This window comes from Lotus japonicus, chromosome 1, assembly GCF_012489685.1.
Source record: "Lotus japonicus ecotype B-129 chromosome 1, LjGifu_v1.2".
Taxonomy (NCBI): Eukaryota; Viridiplantae; Streptophyta; class Magnoliopsida; order Fabales; family Fabaceae; genus Lotus; species Lotus japonicus.
Window position 1 is genome coordinate 16,619,018 of NC_080041.1, and position 22,938 is coordinate 16,641,955.

Below are 22,938 nucleotides of genomic sequence, written 5' to 3' on the forward strand. Positions count from 1 at the left end.
TTTGAACATTTCCTTGTTTGTTTTGGGTTGGATGTGGCATCATCATAGTAGTGTGAGACCTATGACTTTTTTTAAGATCAGGAATTAAGGAATAGCTGGTTTGGCACTTCATTGAAATGATATTGATAGCCTTTACTGATGTTAAATCCACACATTTAAGAAATATGGGTCGTTTGATCAATATCGGGCAACTCAAAAAGTATATTTTTACCATCCGATCATGATGACATGTATGAGTTGGTAGACCATAATTGAGCGACTTAGATTCTTTGATTGTGTGAATGTATGATTGTTATGACCCTAAAGAACTCAAATCTCAATAGAAGAGTTTAGGCGTGAGCATGGATGAGAAGCCTGATTCGAAACTGAAGTAATTGAGTGTCTAACCAGTGATTTGGACGGTTTAATGTATGTATTCAGGTTAATATGGTATGGACACAAGTCTGTAATGATTACTATTGGGTGTGGAATATTTTCTCCATCGGTACCCGAACTCGACCAAGCAATGCACCTTAGAAGAAAACAAGTATTGGGAGATGACATGTTTTACTATGAGAAAAGAAGAAAGTGTGTTCAAAATTCCAACTTTGGTTTATGTTTTGTCTCTAACACGTTACCAAACATTGTCTTTGTCTGCCTTGTAGCTCAGTTTGAGATTTGCATTTCAAATAAATAATATAGAATGGGTAGAAGGGAAATTTTGAAAGAAAGAAAATCAAACTGGAGAAGATTTTCATATGGTGCTCCTATGGTGAAAGTCTCGATGAGTCTTTCACCCATAAAAGACATTTTCTTCTTATCTCCTTTACATTTTATTAATCCATTTTGGCTTATAAAAAATATTTTCTTAGCTTCCCCGATCTCTAGTGCTTAATAGCTCTGACGAATCTTTTACGACAGAAAATAATCATAGATCAAGCGGCTTAACCATATCAAAATGAAGGAATATTCGGATAGGTTATCTCTACAACTCGATTGAATGGTTTGAAAGGGATGGCAAAAAAACGGAGAAAGGAAGGTGGTGGTTGGTGGAGGATGAAGGGAAAGGAATGGGTGAGGAAAGAATGAGTCTCTTACCTAGATGATAGAAGAACTCATGAGTATAGGGTTTTTTTCCCTTCTCAAAGCTAAAAGACATGTGTTAATTCATACTCGTATCAGGGATAATTCAAATACCTGTATCTTTATCCAATTTGACCTATACATATACTTGTATTCATAATCATCATGTATTGAAATAACATCTTCCATAATGTTTTTTCATGGCGAATTAATGAAACATGAATATTTTTATAATACCAATAATAATATAAAATAAAAAAAATAGAAAATAATTAAAAGACCCATGTGTAACTTAATTAACAAAATTAAAGACCATCTAAATCTTAGTTATAAAACATTACAAACTAGACCATCTAACTAAATTTTAATAAACACAATAAGGTAATTAAATATAAAGCACAATGAAGTGAAAAGAAGGGATTAGAGTATGTGGACTTTACTTTTTGAAAAATGTTGGGTACACACCTGTTCGCCCCTCCACCTCTTGAAATTTAAGAAGAAAAGAAAGTGAAATGAGTGATGTGATAAGTAATGTAATAGAATACACGAAAAAGATATAAAAAAAAAAAACAAGGTGAAAATGAATTGTAAGAGAAAGAAGATGTGAGAATATCATAACTCTTATTTTTTGGTTCAGATTAAAATGGAAAATGTTTTATCCACACCTCATTTTGAGGTGGAAGGAGGTGGAGGAGGAGAGAGATAGGAAGAAAAAAAAAGTAAGAGAGAGAAAGTTTTAGATGTGATAGATGATAAGAGGAGAGAGGTAGAAATAAAAATAAGTGGAAATGAAGTGTTTAAAAGATGAGGTGTGTATATATCATTACTCGATTAAAATGTACATTTTTTATTTTTTTAATGAATAATGTTCCATTCACACCTCTCCTGGAGGTGGAATGAAGAGAGAGATTGGAAGAAAATGAAAAGTAAGAGAGAGAAATTATGATATGTGATAGATGATAAGATGAGAGAGATGAAAATGAATATAGGTGGAAATAAAGTGTTTTGAAAATGAGGTGTGTATATATCATTGTTATTTTCTGATAAGCAGATTAAAATGTACATGAAATGGAGTTATAGATGTTAAAAAAAACATATAAAGTTATAAAAGTACATGATGGGTACAATAATATTCTTATATGCAACTATTTTAATGAATGATTACTAATATTTAGACCGGTTTAGTGACTAAACACTCTATATTACCCCAAAAATATTACATGAACCAATGGGCCTGATTTCATCCCTACGTTTATGACCCATTTGTTTGCGTGATTGGTAAAGCAATTCTTTGTCCAAAAGAAAAAGCAATTCTTTTAATACTTATTTAATATTATAGGATACCTTTATATAACTTATGTAACGACGAATACACAACAAGCACCAGTGGTCTAGTGGTAGAATAGTACCCTGCCACGGTACAGACCCGGGTTCGATTCCCGGCTGGTGCATAAAAGCTGTGATGAAAATTGTGTCAACTGTGATAGCGGGTCTATCACTAACATCTGATTCTTCAGGTGAAAAGTGACACATCTGAGCTCTATTTTTGACCTTTTTATTTCTCTGAAATTATTTTTTAATTATATTTACTCTCTTTGATTCTCAACTTGAAGTTTTTCTTATTCTTCAACCACCATTTTTTGACATCAAGAAAGGAATGTGTACATGACTGCATCACTAGTTTGACCCCAAGAATTTCATGCTACCATACCAACAATCGATTTTTTCCAATACTGTTTAGCAAAAAACTGAACCAACATGATATTTAAATCTGAATTGTATGTGCTAGTATTCCAACCTTTAACTGGGGAAATTGCAGTTTTTAGAGGAGAGCAATGGTATGTCTTTAATTGCCAAAAACAAATTGTGGTTTGTTCTGTTGACAGATTTATCCCACTTCCAGATGATGAACAAGATGCAAAGTTGTAACATACTATGAACAAGATGCAAAGTTTTATCACTGACACCTGATTCTTCAGGTGACAAGTGACACATTTGAGCTCTTTTTCCCCCTTGGAACTCTTGATTTTTATGCTATATATTCTCTTTAGTTCTCAAGGTTTCTTTTATTCTTTAACTACCATCATTGGCATGAAGAATAAGAGAACCAATCACTCTTCAAAACACTGTTATTAATTGAATTGAACACCCCATTGCCTATATTATTCGTCATCATCATTACCTTATCTGCTACAGTTACCTCCATATACTTGTGTTGGCCAAATGAGCAAACATGTAGCGTGCAAATTATGTGTCTAAACGAATGTGTGCATGGCTGGCTTGGCCCCAAATATCATATCAACCAATATCTCTTCATATCGACCTCTATTCCTAACACAATAATGTTTTCGGATTAGACTCACTTTACCACCAATAAATTGTGATTTTCTTACTCTAAAAAATAAATAAAACAATTCGATCTTATGATTTACTTTATCTTTGCTTTAGAGGAGCTAGATCCAATATTTTGTGCACACCCTTTTGAGTCATAGTGTGGATCACCAGAAACTACTGATAAAAAAATTATGAGAGAAAAATGATAGATATCATATAAATAGTAAAACTAATTTTCAATTATTTTTTGCTATGCTCCGGTGTTTTTTTAGAGACAAATGTTAGTTGTTAGTAAATTAGCACAAATTATCACTCCTTAGGGTTCGAATCCTGTTCCTTCACCTGCAATTACCCTTAGCTCAACCATGTGAGCTACCCACCCCACCTCGCTATGCTCCAGTGTAAAAAGTCACATTTCACTACCAGATTAAAATATGTTAGTGTTACAGGATAAAATGATATACTCGTTATTTTGACCAAGTGTGAATGAGAATAAGAATTCTTAATTAAGGTAACATATTCAATTATAAGATAATATTTGTTAAATAATATTATCATATTTGCTCATGATTCTATTTAAGTTTGTTAACAATCATATGTACATATATACGCTAATGGGATTCTCCTCAAGTACGCTCAACCCTAATCTTTATTTTTCTTTAGCCTTGTTAAGTTGAATGTTGGAGTGTCTTGTAGAAAGTACCCACCTCATCGTCGGATACAAGAAGGATGAGACCCTTCCATGGATGAGTAGTTCGTTCAACGGAGCATCCCTTCACCTCATTGCTTGTGTTTTACACTCATGTTCGATTTTCCCTTACCTTAGCATTGGCGTCTTTTGTGGGGAATCCGTGTATTCTCATTCATCTCTACCATAACAAACACAAGTAGGAAACAAAGAAATCGTACCCCCTCTTAGGATGAGCAACCTGTTACGATCGATGAAGAATAAGTTTGCTGAATAGCTATCACGTTGAGATGGATGTGAACCAACTACCTCAACCTTTGCAGAGCCAAATGCCTCCATTTTTTATATGATTTTAGTCCCTTTTACTACATCGCTAGTTGAATTTAGTTCCTCTCCATAGCAACTTTGTTTGGTTGGAAGGAGGGGAAGGGAAAAACAAAGAAAACACGGAAATCCAGAAATGAATTTGTTTTTAACCTTGGTCTAAATTCATTCATCGATTTCCGTATTTTCTTTTCCCTTCGCCTCCATCCAACCAAACATACCTGTCCGGTGAAGCGTGATATCACATTGTTCAAAAACATATTCCTTGAACTATTTATTCATTATAAATGCACAAACACCAAAACTACACCAAATCCTCACTCCCAAGTTCATTCCTTCTCATATTGCTCTGCTTCTACTCTGCCACGTTCTGTTCATTATTTTTGTTCTGTTTTCTGAGCTTCCCCTGTTACACACACAAAATGATTACCATAAAACGTGTCTACAGATTCTTCAAATTCCATGCTTTGATTCTTCCCCTTTATCCACAACAAGTAAAAATCCATTATGCTTCGTGAATGGCCAAAATTGATCCTTCCTTTATTCCTCATCTGCCATAATTCCCCTGCAAAATTCTTCCACCAAAGAGCATTGACAAGTTCGTGTCACTTTCCAACTCAAATAGCAACCGCATATTCCACATTTCAATCAAACACTTCAACCCTTTAGCCTGTAACTTCCGTTTCCAAGTAGAACAAGAAAAATCAGATGATTGCCACAAATTACAAGAACTTTACTTGTAGTTGTAGAGTTGTTAAGATGAGTAAAATAATGCAGAGTTCTGACTATTCTAGGCTTTTCAGGTTGCGTTTTTGGCTCATGCACAATAAATTTTCTCAAACTATATAGTGTTTCAAGTTTCAATGAGCTTAGGAGGTGATTGTTAACTGTTAAGCTGGAGCATATAGCTAAGAATTAGACATGGCTTCCAAGAGGGAGAACAAGGAAGATCATTGTTATGTGGAAACTGACCCAACTGGTCGTTATGGCAGGGTAAGTTCTGAATCCCCTGTTTCTCTCTGTTTTTTTGTGGCATTTGTTATCATTATTTGTGCTACATGAATGGCAAAATGTACCCCTTTCTTTTTATGCATCGTTGGTGTGTTGTTTCAGAATGGACATGGACACATGGTTAGTGTTGTACTAGCAAATTTTAGCTGTGTTATATTTTGTTACTCGGTTTAGTAAGATAGGGTTAGTTGAAAGAAAATGTAAAACTAATTTTTATACATCAAGTGCAAATAATTGGGTGCATGTTTGGATATACGGCAGAAAACCACGGTGAATCCAAAATCACGATAGACATAAGCAATTTCCCTTAGCTTTTGCGACTATCCACTCCTCCATAATCTTGACCTATTGTAGTTTTTGGTTGTGTATCCAAACATGCACTGAGACATTTTGTCTCTTAGCTTTATATTTGATTTAGTCCATGTTGGGAAATCAATCTATATTTTACTCTATAGCCAGCCAGAATCAATTCTGGGGAGAAGTTTATGTGAGTAGCTTCTAGGTTTTAGAATTGATTATGTGGAATGAGAAGCTGATCCAAACATTGTATTAGTGTGACAAATGATCTGCTTTCTTTGTGATTGATTAGTTTGGAGATGTTCTTGGAAAAGGGGCAATGAAGACAGTGTACAGAGCAATTGATGAGGTCCTTGGTATAGAGGTAGCATGGAACAAGGTCAGACTCAATGAGGTGCTTCACAACCCGGATAATTTGCAGCGGCTTTACTCAGAGGTTCATCTTCTCAGTACCCTCAAGCACGAGTCGATCATACGATTCTATACCTCTTGGATTGATGTTAATAACAAGGCCTTCAATTTTGTTACAGAAATGTTCACATCAGGGTCACTGAGAGAGTAACTTCCTTTCCAACTATACATTAGGCAACTTGAGTCCCATTGCGTAGTTCCTTAGAAAGATCTGCATGCAACATCTTCATTACTCAGAATTTAAATCAGAAGCCTCTTTCATTTAATCCTGACATTTATGTCTTCTAGTATTCTGATGTTAGTGCATGCATAAATATGATATATAAAATATTAAAATCTGCATGATAGGAATGTGGAATTTCATGATTAACTAATTAGTCTTTAAAGAACTGTGAAGAACCTAGAAAAAAGAATTGGTTGATTTTGCTCTTATATATAGTATCTTTCAGGTGTAGAACATTCCCATTCATGGATTTTGTTTGATATAAGTGATGCTATTTGAAAATTTAGCCATTTATATTTAATAAGAGTATGACCATGAGCTCCTAGGATAGGTTGAATATAGTCAAATTCCTTAAGCCTGAAAAAAATATTGCAACTTTCTGGCTTGTTATCTCCTTGATGAAATTGATTATTTACTGGCATGATAGATACCGGAAGAAATATGAGCGAGTCAGCATACAAGCGATAAAGATTTGGGCTCGCCAAATCTTAAAGGGTCTTGTTTATCTACATGGCCACGATCCACCTGTAATCCATAGGGACCTCAAATGTGATAACATATTTGTCAATGGCCATCTTGGACAAGTGAAAATTGGTGACCTTGGGCTAGCTGCAATTCTCCGTGGTTCCGATTCAGCTCACAGTGTTATAGGTACTTACTTTGTTGCCAATGAGTGTTGCAGACTAGAAAGTACTGAGAAACTGGTATATGTATTTATTGCCAATTAAAATGTTCTTCCTTTTTATGCTAGGTACCCCCGAGTTCATGGCACCAGAATTGTATGAGGAAGAATACAATGAACTTGCTGATGTGTACTCATTTGGCATGTGTGTATTGGAGATGATTACATCTGATTATCCATATAGTGAATGTTCTAATCCAGCACAGATCTACAAGAAAGTAACATCGGTAAGTTAAGGTTCTGGTGTGATGTAAGTTTCAGGATATAAGTAAATCTTGGTGTTTTCTTTAAAATTCATATTTATATTTTAGGGGAAGCTACCAATGGCATTTTCCCGGATTGAAGACTCGGAAGCACATAAGTTTATTGGAAAATGCCTAGTACCTGCAGCAAAGAGGCCATCGGCAAAAGACTTGTTGCTTGACCCTTTTCTTGTGTTTGATGATTCATCATCAACAATGAAGTTTGAAATTCAGAAGCCATTTTTGAATGACATTGAGATGGAGAAACTGCAATTGAGTGATGCTTTTCCTAGGACTGAAATGAAAGTAATAGGGAAGCTGAATCCTGAAGATGATACTATCTTTCTCAAAGTGAAAATTTCTGATAAGAATGGTATATAATCTTTACTCAATGCTCAATATCTAGTTTGGTTCATTTTAAGGAACATTTTCTTTTATGTCTGAGACTCTATGCCTGCTTCTTGCAATTTTCCAGAAAACATTTGCTTATGTTTTGTAGATGAGCTTCAATCTTTAAATGACTTGAGGTTCTTCTTTTTGCTACATTACTTATGTTTATATAAGCCTGCTAATCCTACATATTGAAGTAACAACAATTTTCTTCTGCCTACTCCTGCAGGGTCTGTTAGGAATGTATTTTTTCCCTTTGACATTTTCACTGATACCCCAAATGATGTTGCAATGGAGATGGTAAAAGAACTGGAAATTTATGATTGGGATCCTTTTGCAATTGCAAATATGATTGATAGAGAGATATCTGCTCTACTACCACATAGAAGGCGAAGTTACAGTTCAGATACCTTCCACACATTCAGTTATCAAGTTCCCTCCTACTGCAATTGATATTTTAGTTAATTTTCTTTTACAAGTCTGAAGCTTAAGACTGTAGGCATGGTGTTATGAAATCCTACAAGTAGTATTAGAGAAAGGGAATAGAATCCCTGATAATATGTTTTCATATCTACTTCTGCTCTCGTTTTAATTTCATGTTTTTGATGGATATATAAGGAAATCGTTATGAAAAAACTAATACAATTTAGCATAATCATCTGGTTGGAAAGGCAAGAGTTGGTTTTAACTATTTGTAGTCTCTTTAGTAACATGACAAGCAAAGACGGAACCAGAAAAATTGGGTCAAATAAAATCAACAATGATTAATTGAAGAGTATAGTATAAAAATTTTAAAGGGGTTAAATACTTCATTTGAATACCATTTTATTAAGGAATTTTTTCTCTTGGGGAGCGACTGTACCATTTATAATGCATGTGGTTCAGTCCCTGATGACAAACTATTGTTCCAGATGATTTGCATGATGATACCAGTTCAAGATGCTCGTCACAAGGCACATATTCCAACTTGAATTACTTTTCTATGGATGACCATGAATTCAGTTTGGCCCCTATTAGACAAGATAAACTTCACATCATGAAGAGTCACAAGGGAACAAGGTATTCTCCAGGTGAAGACATGAGCAATGACAACCAGTGCAAAGTTTCAGGAGGATCACAAACTCCTTCTAGTGGTAAAAGTAAGATAATGAGAGACAATCAAAGACTCACAAGGAACAGGTCATTAATTGATATGCACAGCCAATTATTACACAGATCACTGGTTGAGGAGGTAAACAAAAGGCGTCTATTTAAGACTGTTGGTGCTGTGGAAAACATTGGATTTCAGACACCTTATGATGTTTCCACAAAAGAGTCACACCCTGTAGGTATTGCTTTAAATCAGAAAACTACAAGAACTGGCAAGGGAGCAAAATAAAAACATTAAGAAATAATGTCTTGTCTCTTGCATATTGAAATTATATAAATGAAATGTATATAGCATTCAGTGCTCTTGAGAAAAAGATTCCCAAAAAAATGATTTGAAGGGAATGTTGATCTTAAATTTGTCCAATAACATATCCAAATAATTACACTGTTAGGTTCAAATGAGTGTGATTATGTATATAGATGTACATGGACTGTGCTGATAAAAAATAAATGCTGTATAGCAATGAAGAAAGTCTTCTCGATGCTCTACTTTTCTTTGTTATTGTAGATGAAAGGAAAAGCGGTGCAGCTTGTTGAGAATCCATGATGCTAGTGGTTTGTTTTACTAGTTTCATTATCATTTTTGGAACATATTCCAATTTGGATAATGTTGCATATATTTGAGCCTTTAATTGTCAGTTATAAACAACATAGTTGTTCAGGACTCGAACATAATTGTCTCCCCTAAAAAGAGTCAGAGTCGTGGCTAAACATTTCAAATTCAGCAAAAGTCATATGTATATTCGTTTGGGTACATTGTTATGGTGACCTGAATTTTCTCCATAGAGATCCATTATTCATGTATTGGATGTGATAGTTGCTAAATCTGGTTGAGCACCCAAACAACAATTCAGGGTGCCCATGTGCCTAGTTTCCTGAGTAGAGTTGCTATAGTTTTTCCTTTTAAACTATTTAACAATAGACGTTATATATTATATATATCACCTAAAGGAGAAGCAAAATATCATCAAATCATCGATTTTGAGTCCAAAAGTAGCACCCTTTGTTTGACTATTTTAATCTATCTAAAGAATTTACTTATGGTAAAAGGAGATGTATAATGATGGACCCCATTTATGACTAATGAATCCATATTATGAAAGGTTGGAGCCGTATCACCAGCGTGTGTCTCATTTGTTAGATGCATAGCGTTAACTTTTAGGCTATAATTGTAGATATGCAGATTTGAATCAAATTATAATTAATCTTATCCCTTGATTTTGAAGCTAAATAATATTGGATCCCGGTGGAATGATGATGTTCTTAGAGTCTGTTCTTACAAGTAAGAGTAAACTTGTTACAAACACAATTCTAATGGGTATATTGGGGTGACAGATAAATTTACAATGCTGCATGGATTATGAAATACAAATTCATAAACTTCAGTTTCATAGGACTACAAACGGAGGTAGATTACAGCTAGCTAGGATCTGCAACTGTCTCTAGCAAACTTCTGAAAGAAACATGACCTTAGATGTTTTACTGTATATATAAAGGGACTTGTCAGCTGTACAACTTGCTAGTATTTGAGGCAAAACCTTGTATTGAGGGAAACATCTTTACTGTAACGTTGACTAAGAAACAACTATGTCCAATACCAATTGTTCTTCCACAACTTCTGGTTCCAAGTCAGTGGTGGTGAGGCACCTACAAAATACACTTTGACGTTCAAGCCAGGCCAATGAACCAACTTAAAGTGTAGGAAGATTAATAGAATTATTAGAATCCACATTTGCTTATCACATGAACCATATATATACCTAGTGTCAGCTTCGTCGTCAATGTCTCTTTAGTTGTAAGGCGGCAACTGCAGCATGCTTACGTGACATAACTGAACGGCCACATGACATAATTAACCACCTAACCATAGTTTTAACGGGCTAACTTGTTTAACCTGGATGCCCTACTCATTTAGACCGGTGCAGTGACTTAGGGCCAGTTGGTCGGGTCTCGGCCCAGAATACTAATCTTAGTAGTTTTTTTCTTAACAAAACCTACGACATTTTCATGTCATTGAGGATTATTAATTTAGCAGGTAGCTAAAAGAGGGCTACATTATGAAGACTTTTCATTCAAGGTGATTTTCATATGACCTGAAATGCAAAGCTGCAAATCCTGCAATTGTCTAGTGCCTTCACTGTGTCCAACTTCTGTTTGGCAAATGCATACTGTCTTGACTTGTGATGCATCCTCCTGTCCTAGTTTGATGGTGTTCAGGCATCTCATTCTTGTAGGATCTCACATAAACCTGATTAAGAAAATACACTAAGTGCATGTTTTGCTGCACATTTGGACTCCATATCTAGACCTAAAAATCATGTTAGCACATAAGCTACAATATGAAGTTTCTTCCCTAACGTGGTTTGGAATATGTGTCCAACACATCCAAACAATCTGCTACACAGAGATCCAAAATTGGGCTATAGTACTTAAGATATAAATGGTGTTTATTTTATTGTATGCAAGATGTCAATAAAACCCTTGAGACAAAAAATTTCATAAAAAGTTCAGAAAGTGTTTTCTCCATTATCAGACCATCCAGTCAGAGATTGAGTCATGAAATGGATACTGATATAGCAGTCCATAGAAAAGAGAAAATAAATTTATTCTTGACACCAAATTTCATGTTTCTCTGCACATTTCATATTGTTAAAAATTGAGAATATTCTTTATATGAGAATACCAAATTTTTAATCCAGATAGTTCAGAACAAAATTTAATTTAGAGAGTGGTTGTAGTTACAAGACTATAAACATGCATTGAATAACTATTAAAATCGTTACATTCTAAGTTGAGCCATGTCATACCAAATTTGCTCAAATGCTTTAACAATAAGCTCATGGTATTCACTTGAATTCAAGGAAAGATAGCAGGCAAGCAAATCCTCCAAATCTTTTGATTCCCGGATCTTGTTCTCCACAATCATCTCCACCATTGAATCCCTGAAATCACTCTGTGGATCAAATGAGGACTTAACAACAGCAAATCCATCTGGAAATCCTGCATTCCTTGAATCTTTGCTTGCACCAGATGACACACTCCTTCTTGCACAGCCTTGAACTTTTCTGCTTCCTAGCTTTGGAGAATTGACTCTAAGCCTTATGCCTGAAGAGTTATAATTTTTCTTTCTCCTTCTTTGAGTTCTACTAGTTTCCTCTTTGCAAATTTTGATAGAGAAAGACTGATCAATCTCTGATTCATTTGAACTTCTCACTTCAGTGGCTTCACTTACCTCATCATCAAACTCCACTTGCTTTGTCAAAATTGGAGCTAGACTTGTCTGTGAAATTGTATCAAACTCATCTAGCTTTTGAGAATTTCCATGGAAGGATTCATTTTTCATGTCAATGACGATGTCATTGGTGGAAGAACTAACTCTGCAGCTGCAATTAGAGGCTATTCCATTTAGCAAGTCAGGAACAGAAAAGGCATCACATTCAGACTCAGAATTAACACATTCTTGGAGATCAGATTGAGATGAATTTTCAATGGAGGAAACATCATAGTTTGGTGACTGGACTTGATGTGGACTTGTCCAATCATTTGAAGGCTTGTAAATGGTTTTTCTCCTTGACCTTCTCTTGGATATGGACCTTGTTGGTGAATCATTGAAAGGGATGTTCAAGTGTTTGGTGTGAAAGGGTTCAGTGGAGAAATAATGTGAATATCTTGGCTGTGACCTTTGGGATGCTGTTGTTGGTGAGGTAGGTTTGCTCTTCATCACATGAGAACCTGCATTTTGCTTCCTTGATTTGCTCATATCTTTTAGTTTGTAAAACCAAGCATTTGGTATCATATCTGAAAATTTGAACCTGTGGTTACCCATTTGAGATATCACTCAAGCACTTCAAAAAACTCACTTTCAGTGTTGCTTTTGTTGTGATACCCCAAAGGTGTTGAAATTCATATGAGCTGAAATGGAAGATGTATAAAATGAGGAGGATTAGTTATAACAAGGAAAATATAAAGTTGGAGGTCCACCCACCAAAAAAGTCCTAGCATGAAAGCAAAGGGACCAAATTTGTCTACCAAATGATTTTTTCTCATCATTGCTACCAGCAAACATGCACCAAGATCTTTCTGTTTATATTACTAAGTTTATGTTTGGATACTTGTTAGCACCAGTGCGAACACTCGCTTCGAGACAAAAAGTGAACAGACATCTTTCGATGGATGGAGAGAAAAATACTTTCATTAAAGATTTAATTTGTATCCAAACACACACTAGAACATTATTAATTTTCTCTGTATTCATGCTTATCTAAGCCATCAATCCCATAGTAATAATAAGTGAGATATACTTGTGCAAGAAACTTTTAGTAACATATACTATTTGTCATTATGCAAAAGGTAATGCCCAACAAATATTTGCTGGCTTTTTTAAGATTTTTTTTCTTAAGTTGATCCTTCTAGAAACAACTCATAGGAACTATTCAACAACCTATAGTGTGAGATTTAGAATCCTTTAGTATAATCCTGCTAAAAAGTTTCATGGCAAAAGCATATAGTATGATAAATGTTTATGCAACTAAGATTCTAGAACAAATTCACATATTTACTAAAGTAAAGTGACCAAAATCATAATTAAGCTTAACTCCCTCTTTATGTAGTATGATAAATGTTTACTTCCTATGTCATATACGTGTTTTTGGCTATACAACAAGATATTGCTCTGCCTACCAACATTTTTGCTGGCAGCTAAAGGATTGAGACCCATGATCCAGTTCTCCACGCTCTGTCTGGTATATAAATTTGACATTGAACAAAATAATCATTGATTCAGCACATTTATAGGTGCTGGTTCATTTTATTCCTTAAATCTTGGCTTTATGAATGATGGCTTTCTTTGACTTTTTATCCAGAATTCTCCACATGCCTAGTGCTGCCTCAACCATCTACCAAAGTATTAGATTCGTCATTTACTTATTTCTTTATCTATATTTATTCAGGTTTTTTCTTGTACATATTTATTCAGATTTTAGTAATGAAATGAGGTATGAGGAGCATCATGGCTTGTTTAGCCTATTGGATATTTGTTTCTTCTTTTTGGTCAAGGGATACAGCCTGCCGTGGTTTCTTTTTTGGTCAAGGCCCAATGTATTCACCAAAAAACAAATTCAACCCAAGTTAGAGAACTATGTAATGACTTTGCACAATTTCTTACTTTTCAATAAAATATATATATATATAAAAAATTTCTTGCATCGGAAGATAATATATGTATTCTAAGAACACTTGCTTGCAATATTATTACAATTCCAATTTTAAATCGATGATTATGTCTCGTTTGAAAGAGTTTATTTAAGTTACTTTATGGCTTAAACTAGTACTTTTACCCGTGCGATGCACGGGGTTATTCATTTCTATTTTTCATGCGTATTTTTTCTTTTTAAGTTTGTGTTTTTTTTGTTATGTTTATTGAAAGATATTTTATTATGAATTAGAAAAACAAAATTAATTTTAGATATAAGCAAATATAAATGTATATTTTTTAATGCATTTGTTTTTATTTTGCAGAAGCATAATAATTATTTTTGTTTTTGTTTTTGTCCTTGTCCTTACTTTTTTTTATGAGCTTCGATTAAAAATGTACTTACCACTACGTTGCATAAGAAGTCTTCGTTTATGCAAAATATCATCTCTGAAATATTCTTAGGTTTATTTCCAAACGAACTATACCCTTAAAAGTTGATAAGATAATAGTAATGTTGCAAAAGTCTTCTAAGATTGTTTGCAGTACCCCAATGCAAGGCTTCTAATACTTCGTCAATGTATTCTTTATCATCTTCAAGTAATCTTATCGCATAGCACACATCCTTGAATGTGTTATATGTAACTTCATATATTTTCCTCTTGTTTAGAAATGAATGAGCCTCTTTATAAAATTAGTAATAACCTCAGATAATATTCACTTTTTTATAGCCTATAACGTCTCAAAATCTGTGTTTATTTGTTACGTTTATCAAAAGAAATTTTATGAATTAAAAGCATAAAATTAAATTTAGATATCATAAATCAGAAATTTGAAAGTTTTTTTACTGTTAAAAAACCTAGAAAAAACCCTATTTGTAGGAAGACTCAATAATACATGGAAACTGTCCAAATTATAAAGTAGGATGTAATCAACAGAAAATTATTTTGAAATCATAGAGCAAGTTATAACACATTTAAACATTCTAAGCTAGTAGATCACTATCTAAACTCTGTATATGCACCTGCAAAACGACTAAAATTTCGAGCCTTAATTCAATGCAAATATGTCAAAACAGACACTATGAAGTGCACCTTTTAAATGAGCGGTGTTTCCAATTTATATAATTGTAGGAAAAATAGGTAGTTGGAGATTTTTTTTCTGGGTGATATCATATTTAGTATTTAAACTACCACCTTAAACTTTTATAATTAATAGTAATATTAATTATTAACTAATTAATAATTCTCTAGATCAAAACATATCAATTGTGTCTTATGGAATTGTCTAACTTATATAAACCAAATTGTAATGAGCTAAATAATAATAAACTAATTTACAAAAATTCTGAGGTAAATAATTAAAGTTTTAATAGAATTAAAAATCATTTAATTTAATATTTATATAGCTGAAGGGATAGGAATAATGGGAATGTTATTTTTTCATTGATATAAATCCACCACCTTTATCTTTTATTGATTAATATTAATATTAATTATTATTTAACTAATAATTCAATAAACCAAAACTAATTATATGTGCCCTTTGGAATTTCCTAACTTATATGAACAAAATAACAATAAACACTTTTTAATATATTTTGAGGTAAATAGAAGAAGGATATAGCATGACATTGATGGGAGCATTGAAATCATCAAATAGAATTTCAAGAGGAAGGGACAATGAGAAGGTTATTTTTTACATCGAGATCATATTTAGTATTAAACCACCGTCTTCAACTTTTAAGGATTAATATTAATATTAATTATTATTTAATTTACTATTCTATAAATTAAAACTAATTATGTATGTCTATGTAAATCTGTAACTTATATTTATTTGATGTGTAAAGAATATTAACTATGATTTTAAAAACAAAATTTGATGAAAGTGAAAGGTCATTCCAAAGCTGCCAAAATATACAATCTAGCAACTTCTACAAATATATTCACATATGTCATTCATGTTAAATTTAATGGTCAAGATTTGATGCTCTTATCTCTCATAATAAACATTGTTCTAACTGGATACGCCCCATATATATATATATATATAAGGAGAATTTTTTACAGCTTTAGGGGCAGATCTGTAATTTAAGAATTCATTGTACAACAACTGAATTTTCTGCATGGATATTTTAGTAAAAAATCACATTATTTTCCAAAGATGCAATCACATCCGTCTATTCCTTTGGAACCTTTCATCTTCCGTCCGTTTCTTTTATGCTTTGAGAACACTTTACGACTTAAAAAGATGTTGATCTTTTACTATTCTAATTGTTACAACTTTTCTAATTTAATGATTTTATGACTTTTCATTTTCTAAAACTCCTCTTCATAATTTCAATTTATTATAAAATGAAAATATTCAATAACTTGATTGGGGAAGAGAATACATGGATCACTTTAAAATGAATGCTAGCTTGAATTCACATTCTATTGTCACAAAGAGCACAGCTTTGAGACCCTTTATCCCATCTTGTAATTTGAGTCCAAGAAATTTGGCAAGAATAGGATTGTGGCGAGCTTAATCGCATTAGATTAGAGGAAGATGAAGATGAGCTTGAGGATATAGCTTCACTAAACATACGTGGTTGTACATTCTCTGGGTTCATGACTTGGTACTTGACTTGGTACTGTACCTGAAGTTCCCATGAGTGAGCTTGACGATCCTCTTGTGTGTGCTCCACCATTAACTTTTTCTTAACACGACCTGCATTGTGCTTAGTTCATGTTGGTAACATATTTCTCACTAAGTCTTTGTTGACAAAATTCATTTGGTGTTTAGTGCTTGGGAGCCACTAATGTCAGAAAGGACCTTTGACACTGGCTTATGGGTTACATGATCAATTCCCATGCCCATTTTCTTTGTCCTCAGTTTTGTGTTCCAATAGTTTTTAACATCATTGTCTGTTCTTCTAGGTAATCCTTTTGCAAATATACCTCAATTTCAGTTCAATATCTGGAATCCTTCCAAGTATCCTTTTATTTTGTTACAAATTATGTGAGTAAAATCTACACAGAAAAAACTGCAACTTTGTATGTTTAACAGTTCAGTTATAGATTGTCCATAAAGAAAATTATTAAAATTTCAGCTAACCAAAGTACTGATCGGTTATAGAGGATGATTCAAAAGCCATAACTGATCAAATGTATAAGGCAGAAGGCATGTGAAAGTTTAAGAATGAGAATATTAGTAATAGAGAAATGTTAGCAACACTCCCTAACCAATCATAGAGTGAGTGTTTGAGAGAGTGTTCAAAGGAGAGTGTTCTTAGCACTACTCTTAGTAATAAATTAAGTAAACAATTTATTTTGAAAGAAAAGGCAACGACTCAATGCAGAATGGACTCTTGAAGAGTTGAACATTCCAGAATCTAATTCAAACACCAATCAATGTCTTATAATAGGGATTCTAAAGAAAATGCAGACAGAAGATGACTATAGCAGATATGACATACTTGGTTGGTATGATTAAAAAATAAGTTGTGCACACAAAAAAAGTAATTAACTCAGTTTAAATTCAGAAGTTAAAGAAGATGACTGAATAAGGTAGCAGATTTTCCACTCTCCACTACAAAGGGCCTAATTAATTAACATCCAGCAAGCTAAATGTAAAACGACATGAAGTTAAAATGAAATTCTTACTCTTGAAATTAAGAGCTAAAATCACAAAACCCAATTAAACACTTTGATTGTGAGCAAGCAGGTAAGCACTGCAACTCAATCGTACTTCAAATTTCCATATATAGAAACAAAGCGGAAAAAACTCAAAAGATAAGATATTTTTCAGTGCTGTAAATTAGAGCCAGTACACCTCAGCTGTCATCCATCTTATCTGTTGTAAATTAGTACCACCAGTTAACTACAATTGCGCGTTGATTTTCCTCAGAAAGAACCTGGAGACATAAATCTTTTGTAAATTAGACAATTTATCTTCACATTCTAATAAGTAAGCAATAAGAATTCTCCTCTGTTAACTATATTAGTTCATTTCAGCAAGCAAGACACATCAATTTTTATAACATTGAAAATGTGTATCTGCTAAAATTAAGATATAAAAGCAAGAGGAGTCAACAAAGGCAAAACATCTACATAACCATCAAATTTAGGAAACTTGCTCTTAAGGCTTGAGAAAATGAGCTCAATTCAACCAACAAAGACTCATTAGAGCAAGTTAATTTAAGAGATAGTAACAATATGTGCAACTCCCCATGCTGCTTCCTTTCCTTAAGTCTTTGGTGAAACTACCCGCAATTTGAAGTCAATGCCCTCCTTAAACTTCTATCAATTTCCAAGTTGAAGTTAAAAAATTATAACAATCAGATACCTCCAGTTCCCAATACAAAGAATGAAAATCCTCAATATATTCAACTACTTCAAAAGGATCATCTGTGCATCACATCCATCAATGTCCACATTACCATATGATGTGAATCACTATGCAGTGTTTCAGTTTTCTCCAAAGACATTGGCAATATAATCATCGCATATGGACATGGAATCTCCATATCCTTTCTTGGTTATATCTGAAAAATATTGTTGCTCAATATTTTAGTCTCCATATCCTTTCTTGGTTATATCTGAAAAATATTGTTGCTCAATATTTTAGTCTAATAGTAAAGGATATATACTTCAATTTCACCAAATGGGAAAGATAAAGGGGATGTACCTAAGCGCAATTTGATGTGAGCTAGCGATTTGTGCAGCAGACCTCCTTCATAACAATACATAAACAGAAAGTTTAAAATTATTCATTTGGCTAAACTTGTAAATCTTGGGTAACAGAGAGAAGAAAAGAAAGCATGAGATTTAATTCCTTACCCACTTGCCAGAATTTAAACAAACATATCAGAATCACCACCTCCATAACAGTTTTAAAACACCAAAAGGATTAAAGCTTTCACATACATAGCCAGCGGAGCCTCTGATGATCTTAGGCTTTATATTTGGAGAGGAAGCCATCAATTATTCTATTCACCACCCTTTTTCCACACTGGCATAAAGCTTTTCTGATCCCAAAGTTCTTTTCTTGCCAAACCATCTTCATGAAAAATTAAATAGGCAAGATATTATAGATTTGAAATATCTAACTTTTTGAGAACATAAAGAAAGACAATTTTTCTTGTGCAAGACTCACCATTAGTAGTATAGTTCTACATTCTTTCACATGACTATTTTTCTTTTCTTATATAATAAGACAATATCATATTCATTAAAAAAGTAATTGGAAAGGATAGCTTGAACTTGCAAGACATGAAGTTTCACCTGATTTAAAAGAATAAACAACAAAAGCAAAACCTTGGCTGAGATTTTTCAGACATTGAAAAATGAAAAGGTATAATAATGAAACAATATAATGGAAAGCAATCACCTGTGAAAGAACGAAGAAAGGATTAGGGGAAACGGGGTGAAAGAGAAATCAGCGAAGCCAGTCCTCTTTATAACCAAGACAATACACAGATGGGGAGACTCAAAACGTTTTGCAGGTTGAGTAGTTGAGAGATCAAAACGTTTTCTCGGTTACGAAAACCATTAAGAAGAATGAAAGCCAAAGGGTTTTGTCAAGCCAAAACTGAACGGAGGATTAAAAGGATGGCTGAGATTGCTTCTTTGATAAATTATACATTCATGTTTACCAAAATACCCATGCCAAAGTTGTGTGTGCAGTTGAATAAATTATTGAAATACAGTTTTACCCTTAAGACTTCCAAAACTTTCCCTTTATATATAGTATAGATAGATAGATAGATAGATAGATAGATAGATAGATAGATAGATGTGTATGCAAGTGCGTGAAAGAGTTTAAGTAATTAGTCTATGGCTATCTTGACTTTATTTTCATAAGTCGTTTAGATTACACTACTAGAAATTTGTCTATTATGAGCACATTTTCCTTCCAAACATTTCTAAAGGTATTTTCTACAACTTTTGTTTCAATTATGAGTAAAATTCCTACGAATTTAAATATGCATGACATTTCGGAGGTATTTTTTGCAAATATTTTTGCGACTTACGATCTGTCGAAAACTTTGATGATTTTAGCAAATTTATCTTCAAAAGTATTCACAAGGAAAATTTTTAAAGAAAGTTTACCTGCAAATATATTTGAAATTTCTAGGATTTTAAATAATTGCAGAAAAATTAGCAACAAAGGTATTCGGAATTCACAAATTCGCAGGAAAATAAGCAGGTAAGTGACTAATTTCAAGTAGTGTTAGCTTATGTATAAGCTTATACATTCTACAACCTATTTTTAACTTATTTTAATAATTTTATAAAATTAATTTATGAATAAGCACTTTTTTTTTATTGGGAGAATCTATCTATCTATCTATCTATCTATAAATCTATCTATCTATCTATCTATCTATCTATCTATAAACTATATAAAGGGAGAGTTTCTTCCACCTTAAGGGCAATTTTGGAATTCAGCAAACCATTGTACTATAGTTTGATTTCCAGTATGGGTATTTTAGTAAAAGGACATATTATTGTTGAGATATTCAATCCCAGCCGTTTGTTGCTTGCCTTTTATCATTCCAAATCACTTCTTATCTCACTGTCGTTTTATCTCCCAAATCACAAACTTCATTTGATCTTTTACTCACAAATCCGCTCCGTTTCTTCATAATGAAATGCAATTGATTTGGGGAAGAGATTGTGGTGAAGAGCGAAGGATTGTTCAGCAAGAGAAGCTTCGCTTTGGAATCGGAAGCAAGAGAATAAGAAGAAGGAAAAGAAGGAGACAAGGTATCGTGTTCGCTTGATGCCTTTGGAAATTCGCACCACCAGTGATAGTGAGGGATTCGCTATTAATTTTATCACGACAACAGAATCGAGGTGAGGCCAATTCAATCTCAAAATTACTTTACTTTACTATTAATTTTCACTCAGAGATTCTATAGCATTTTATCTCATCCATTATATCATCCATTTGTTTGCTTTATTCAGGAATTGTGCCAGGTTATGAATCCCTGATTTCTATCAAACCAGTCGCATTGCAGGTGATTCTTTCAATTTTCAGTCCCTTTAATCTCCCCAATTTCAATAACTATCATCGCTCTTTGTGTTCATTTCAGACTCTCTGTTTCTCCTTATTTCAGATTTGGTTTTCAGTACTTTGTGTGTGTTTGGTTTGAATTATGTTAGAAATTTAATACCATTTCTTTGAACGAATTAAACTGATGCACCTTTGAACTTTAACTTTATTTCTTTTAACTGGATTATTTCATTCACGAGGTTCTTTTCTCTTTGTTTATGGTTTTAGATATTTGTTAGAATCTTTTCCAAATTTGATGTTTGCTGGATGAAGCTTCTATCCATGGGTGATCAAACTTTCTTCGGTCTGTATTGATCATGGTGTTTTTGCATTAGAAGAGCGGGCTTGGTTCTGGGTTGGTCATTCTCTGCAACTCTCAATCAGGTTCATTACCTGCTCTCTCTCTCTCTCTCTCTTTTTTTTCCTGCTGGCTCTTATAGTTGTCCCCAACTGGCCTTTCATTTGATAAATTTGAAGCCACATGATTTGGTTTATGAGAATTTTGATCGCCCATCTATGTTTTCCTATTTGTGTACAAAACTTGACACATGTGCACAGAGTTACTTTATCACAATCAGTTCTTGATAAGTGAATTATTGTTAGATCTGATTATTTCATGCTATACTAATGACTTCCATTCCAAGTAATTTTGATGAATTTTCCATGATCAGGCATTTGATGCATATGTGGTTGGAAGAGAAGATGCTCCCAGAATCGTGGCAGTTCAAGAATGGAGGGGTCTGGATTTTGGAATTAAGAATCATGCTTTGAAGATTTCACAGCTTGGTTCCGGGGTTGGAGCTCTTATCCCAGTTCAAGTATTCTTTGTGTTCATGCATATCATGTGCTGCTTTGTGGGGGGTGAGCTCTCTTATTAATTTGTTGGTCTTCAACATATCGAGTGGGGGTGATTTATTTTCTGATACTTAATATATGTCTCTATTCTTTTAATTTCTTTTTGGGGGTTATTTTGTATATCTTAGTCTAATCTCCAATTTTTCTTGGGGGGAGCAAATGTACCGAAGAAGAATAGATTTTTCCATGGAGATTTTAGGGAAATGTTGTTATTATGAGAAACTATTGTGTCCAATTTGTTCTTTGTAGCAAAAAGAGCTTGGATTTTTAATTTGTGTCAAAGTTTTTGTCATGCAGTTACTCTGCCTTTTGTTGGTGTCTGGAGAACATTTTGTAGGTGTCTGGAGAACCTTTTGTTGGTAAATGAGTAGTGTTTGTTATCTGTTTAATTGATTTGGTGAGTATTTGGTTCTCAAGATTGAGCTAGGAATTGAGGCTTATGCAATTCAGGTGTAAGTAACATTTATAGGGAATTCGTAGCACAAATTTTCCTGATGAAATAGTATTTTAAGTTAGAAGTACTAAGATAATATTGTAAGGTGAGTCTTAAGAGATATAGTAACTATAGATGATGAAGAAACATTAAAAGTGTTAAATTTGTAACGGTTGAGACATTAGAAGTTATTAGTTTGTAACAATTGAGATACATTAAAGTGATTACTTAGAAATGTGTGAAGAAGCATTAATAATGATTAATTTGTAACAGATGAGAGACATTAAAATTGATTAAGGTTCAGTTTGGAAGAGCTTATTTGAGCTTATCTGACAGCATATGCTCTTATGTCAGTGTTTGGGAGAGCTTATGCAAACAGCTTATGGCCTGCCATAAGTATTTTCAGCTTATTTTCATAAGCTACTCAGGATAGCTTATGAAAAACAGTTTATGCTTATATACAACTTATTTTTAATTTATTTCAATAAATTTGTAAAAATAGCTTATGAATAAGCGCTTATGTCATAAGCGCTTAATTAAGTTGTTTTTCCAAACGGGGCCTAATTGTAACAGCTGAGAGGTGAATTTAATTTTATGAAACCATT

The 22,938-nt window shown here is 33.4% G+C and overlaps 2 protein-coding genes, 2 long non-coding RNA genes and 2 other non-coding genes across 11 annotated transcripts; 4 read left to right on the forward strand and 2 right to left on the reverse strand.

Moving 5' to 3' along the window:
- Window positions 1-2,442: 2,442 nt before the first annotated feature.
- On the forward strand, window positions 2,443-2,513 carry TRNAG-GCC (transfer RNA glycine (anticodon GCC)). Its single transcript has one exon. It is a non-coding gene; the product is annotated as a tRNA-Gly (tRNA).
- Window positions 2,514-2,516: 3 nt separating this feature from the next.
- Window positions 2,517-2,603, forward strand: LOC130734948 (small nucleolar RNA snoR114). Its single transcript, XR_009018280.1, has one exon. It is a non-coding gene; the product is annotated as a small nucleolar RNA snoR114 (small nucleolar RNA).
- Window positions 2,604-4,706: 2,103 nt separating this feature from the next.
- LOC130733873 (probable serine/threonine-protein kinase WNK4) lies at window positions 4,707-9,253 on the forward strand. 2 transcript variants are annotated; one of them, XM_057586155.1, is made up of 7 exons: window positions 4,707-5,401; window positions 6,009-6,152; window positions 6,778-7,001; window positions 7,102-7,259; window positions 7,344-7,647; window positions 7,894-8,088; window positions 8,576-9,253. In XM_057586155.1, exons 2-7 carry the CDS (start codon window positions 6,106-6,108, stop codon window positions 9,040-9,042), a joined length of 1,395 nt encoding a protein of 464 aa, XP_057442138.1. In that variant the 5' UTR covers window positions 4,707-5,401; window positions 6,009-6,105; the 3' UTR covers window positions 9,043-9,253. The 2 variants fall into 2 exon arrangements, with proteins under 2 accessions (XP_057442138.1, XP_057442137.1); XM_057586154.1 differs by having other exon boundaries at window positions 6,009-6,274; window positions 8,576-9,243.
- A 2,292-nt stretch (window positions 9,254-11,545) lies between these two features.
- Window positions 11,546-12,749, reverse strand: LOC130733874 (transcription repressor OFP3-like). Its single transcript, XM_057586157.1, has one exon. It carries the CDS (start codon window positions 12,637-12,639, stop codon window positions 11,593-11,595), a length of 1,047 nt encoding a protein of 348 aa, XP_057442140.1. The 5' UTR covers window positions 12,640-12,749; the 3' UTR covers window positions 11,546-11,592.
- Window positions 12,750-17,551: 4,802 nt separating this feature from the next.
- Window positions 17,552-19,573, reverse strand: LOC130733875 (uncharacterized). Of its 5 annotated transcripts, none has more exons than XR_009017660.1 (5): window positions 19,378-19,573; window positions 19,144-19,271; window positions 18,828-19,047; window positions 18,676-18,720; window positions 17,552-18,586 (listed from the first exon to the last, which is right to left on the reverse strand). It is a non-coding gene; the product is annotated as an uncharacterized LOC130733875 (long non-coding RNA). The 5 variants fall into 5 exon arrangements; XR_009017656.1 differs by having other exon boundaries at window positions 17,552-17,902; window positions 18,428-18,586; window positions 19,144-19,573; XR_009017657.1 differs by lacking the exon at window positions 19,144-19,271.
- A 987-nt stretch (window positions 19,574-20,560) lies between these two features.
- LOC130731652 (uncharacterized) lies at window positions 20,561-22,289 on the forward strand. The gene is made up of 4 exons (XR_009016772.1): window positions 20,561-20,846; window positions 20,958-21,010; window positions 21,274-21,429; window positions 21,717-22,289. It is a non-coding gene; the product is annotated as an uncharacterized LOC130731652 (long non-coding RNA).
- Window positions 22,290-22,938: the final 649 nt, after the last annotated feature.

Coding starts and splice junctions, on each gene's coding strand:
- LOC130733873 (XM_057586154.1), top strand. CDS start 5,330: ATGGCTTCCAAGAGGGAGAACAAGGAAGATCATTGTTATGTGGAAACT. Junction 7,002..7,101: donor TTCAGCTCACAGTGTTATAG/GTACTTACTTTG, acceptor TTTTTATGCTAG/GTACCCCCGAGTTCATGGCA. Junction 7,648..7,893: donor GAAAATTTCTGATAAGAATG/GTATATAATCTT, acceptor CTACTCCTGCAG/GGTCTGTTAGGAATGTATTT.
- LOC130733874 (XM_057586157.1), bottom strand. CDS start 12,639: ATGGGTAACCACAGGTTCAAATTTTCAGATATGATACCAAATGCTTGG.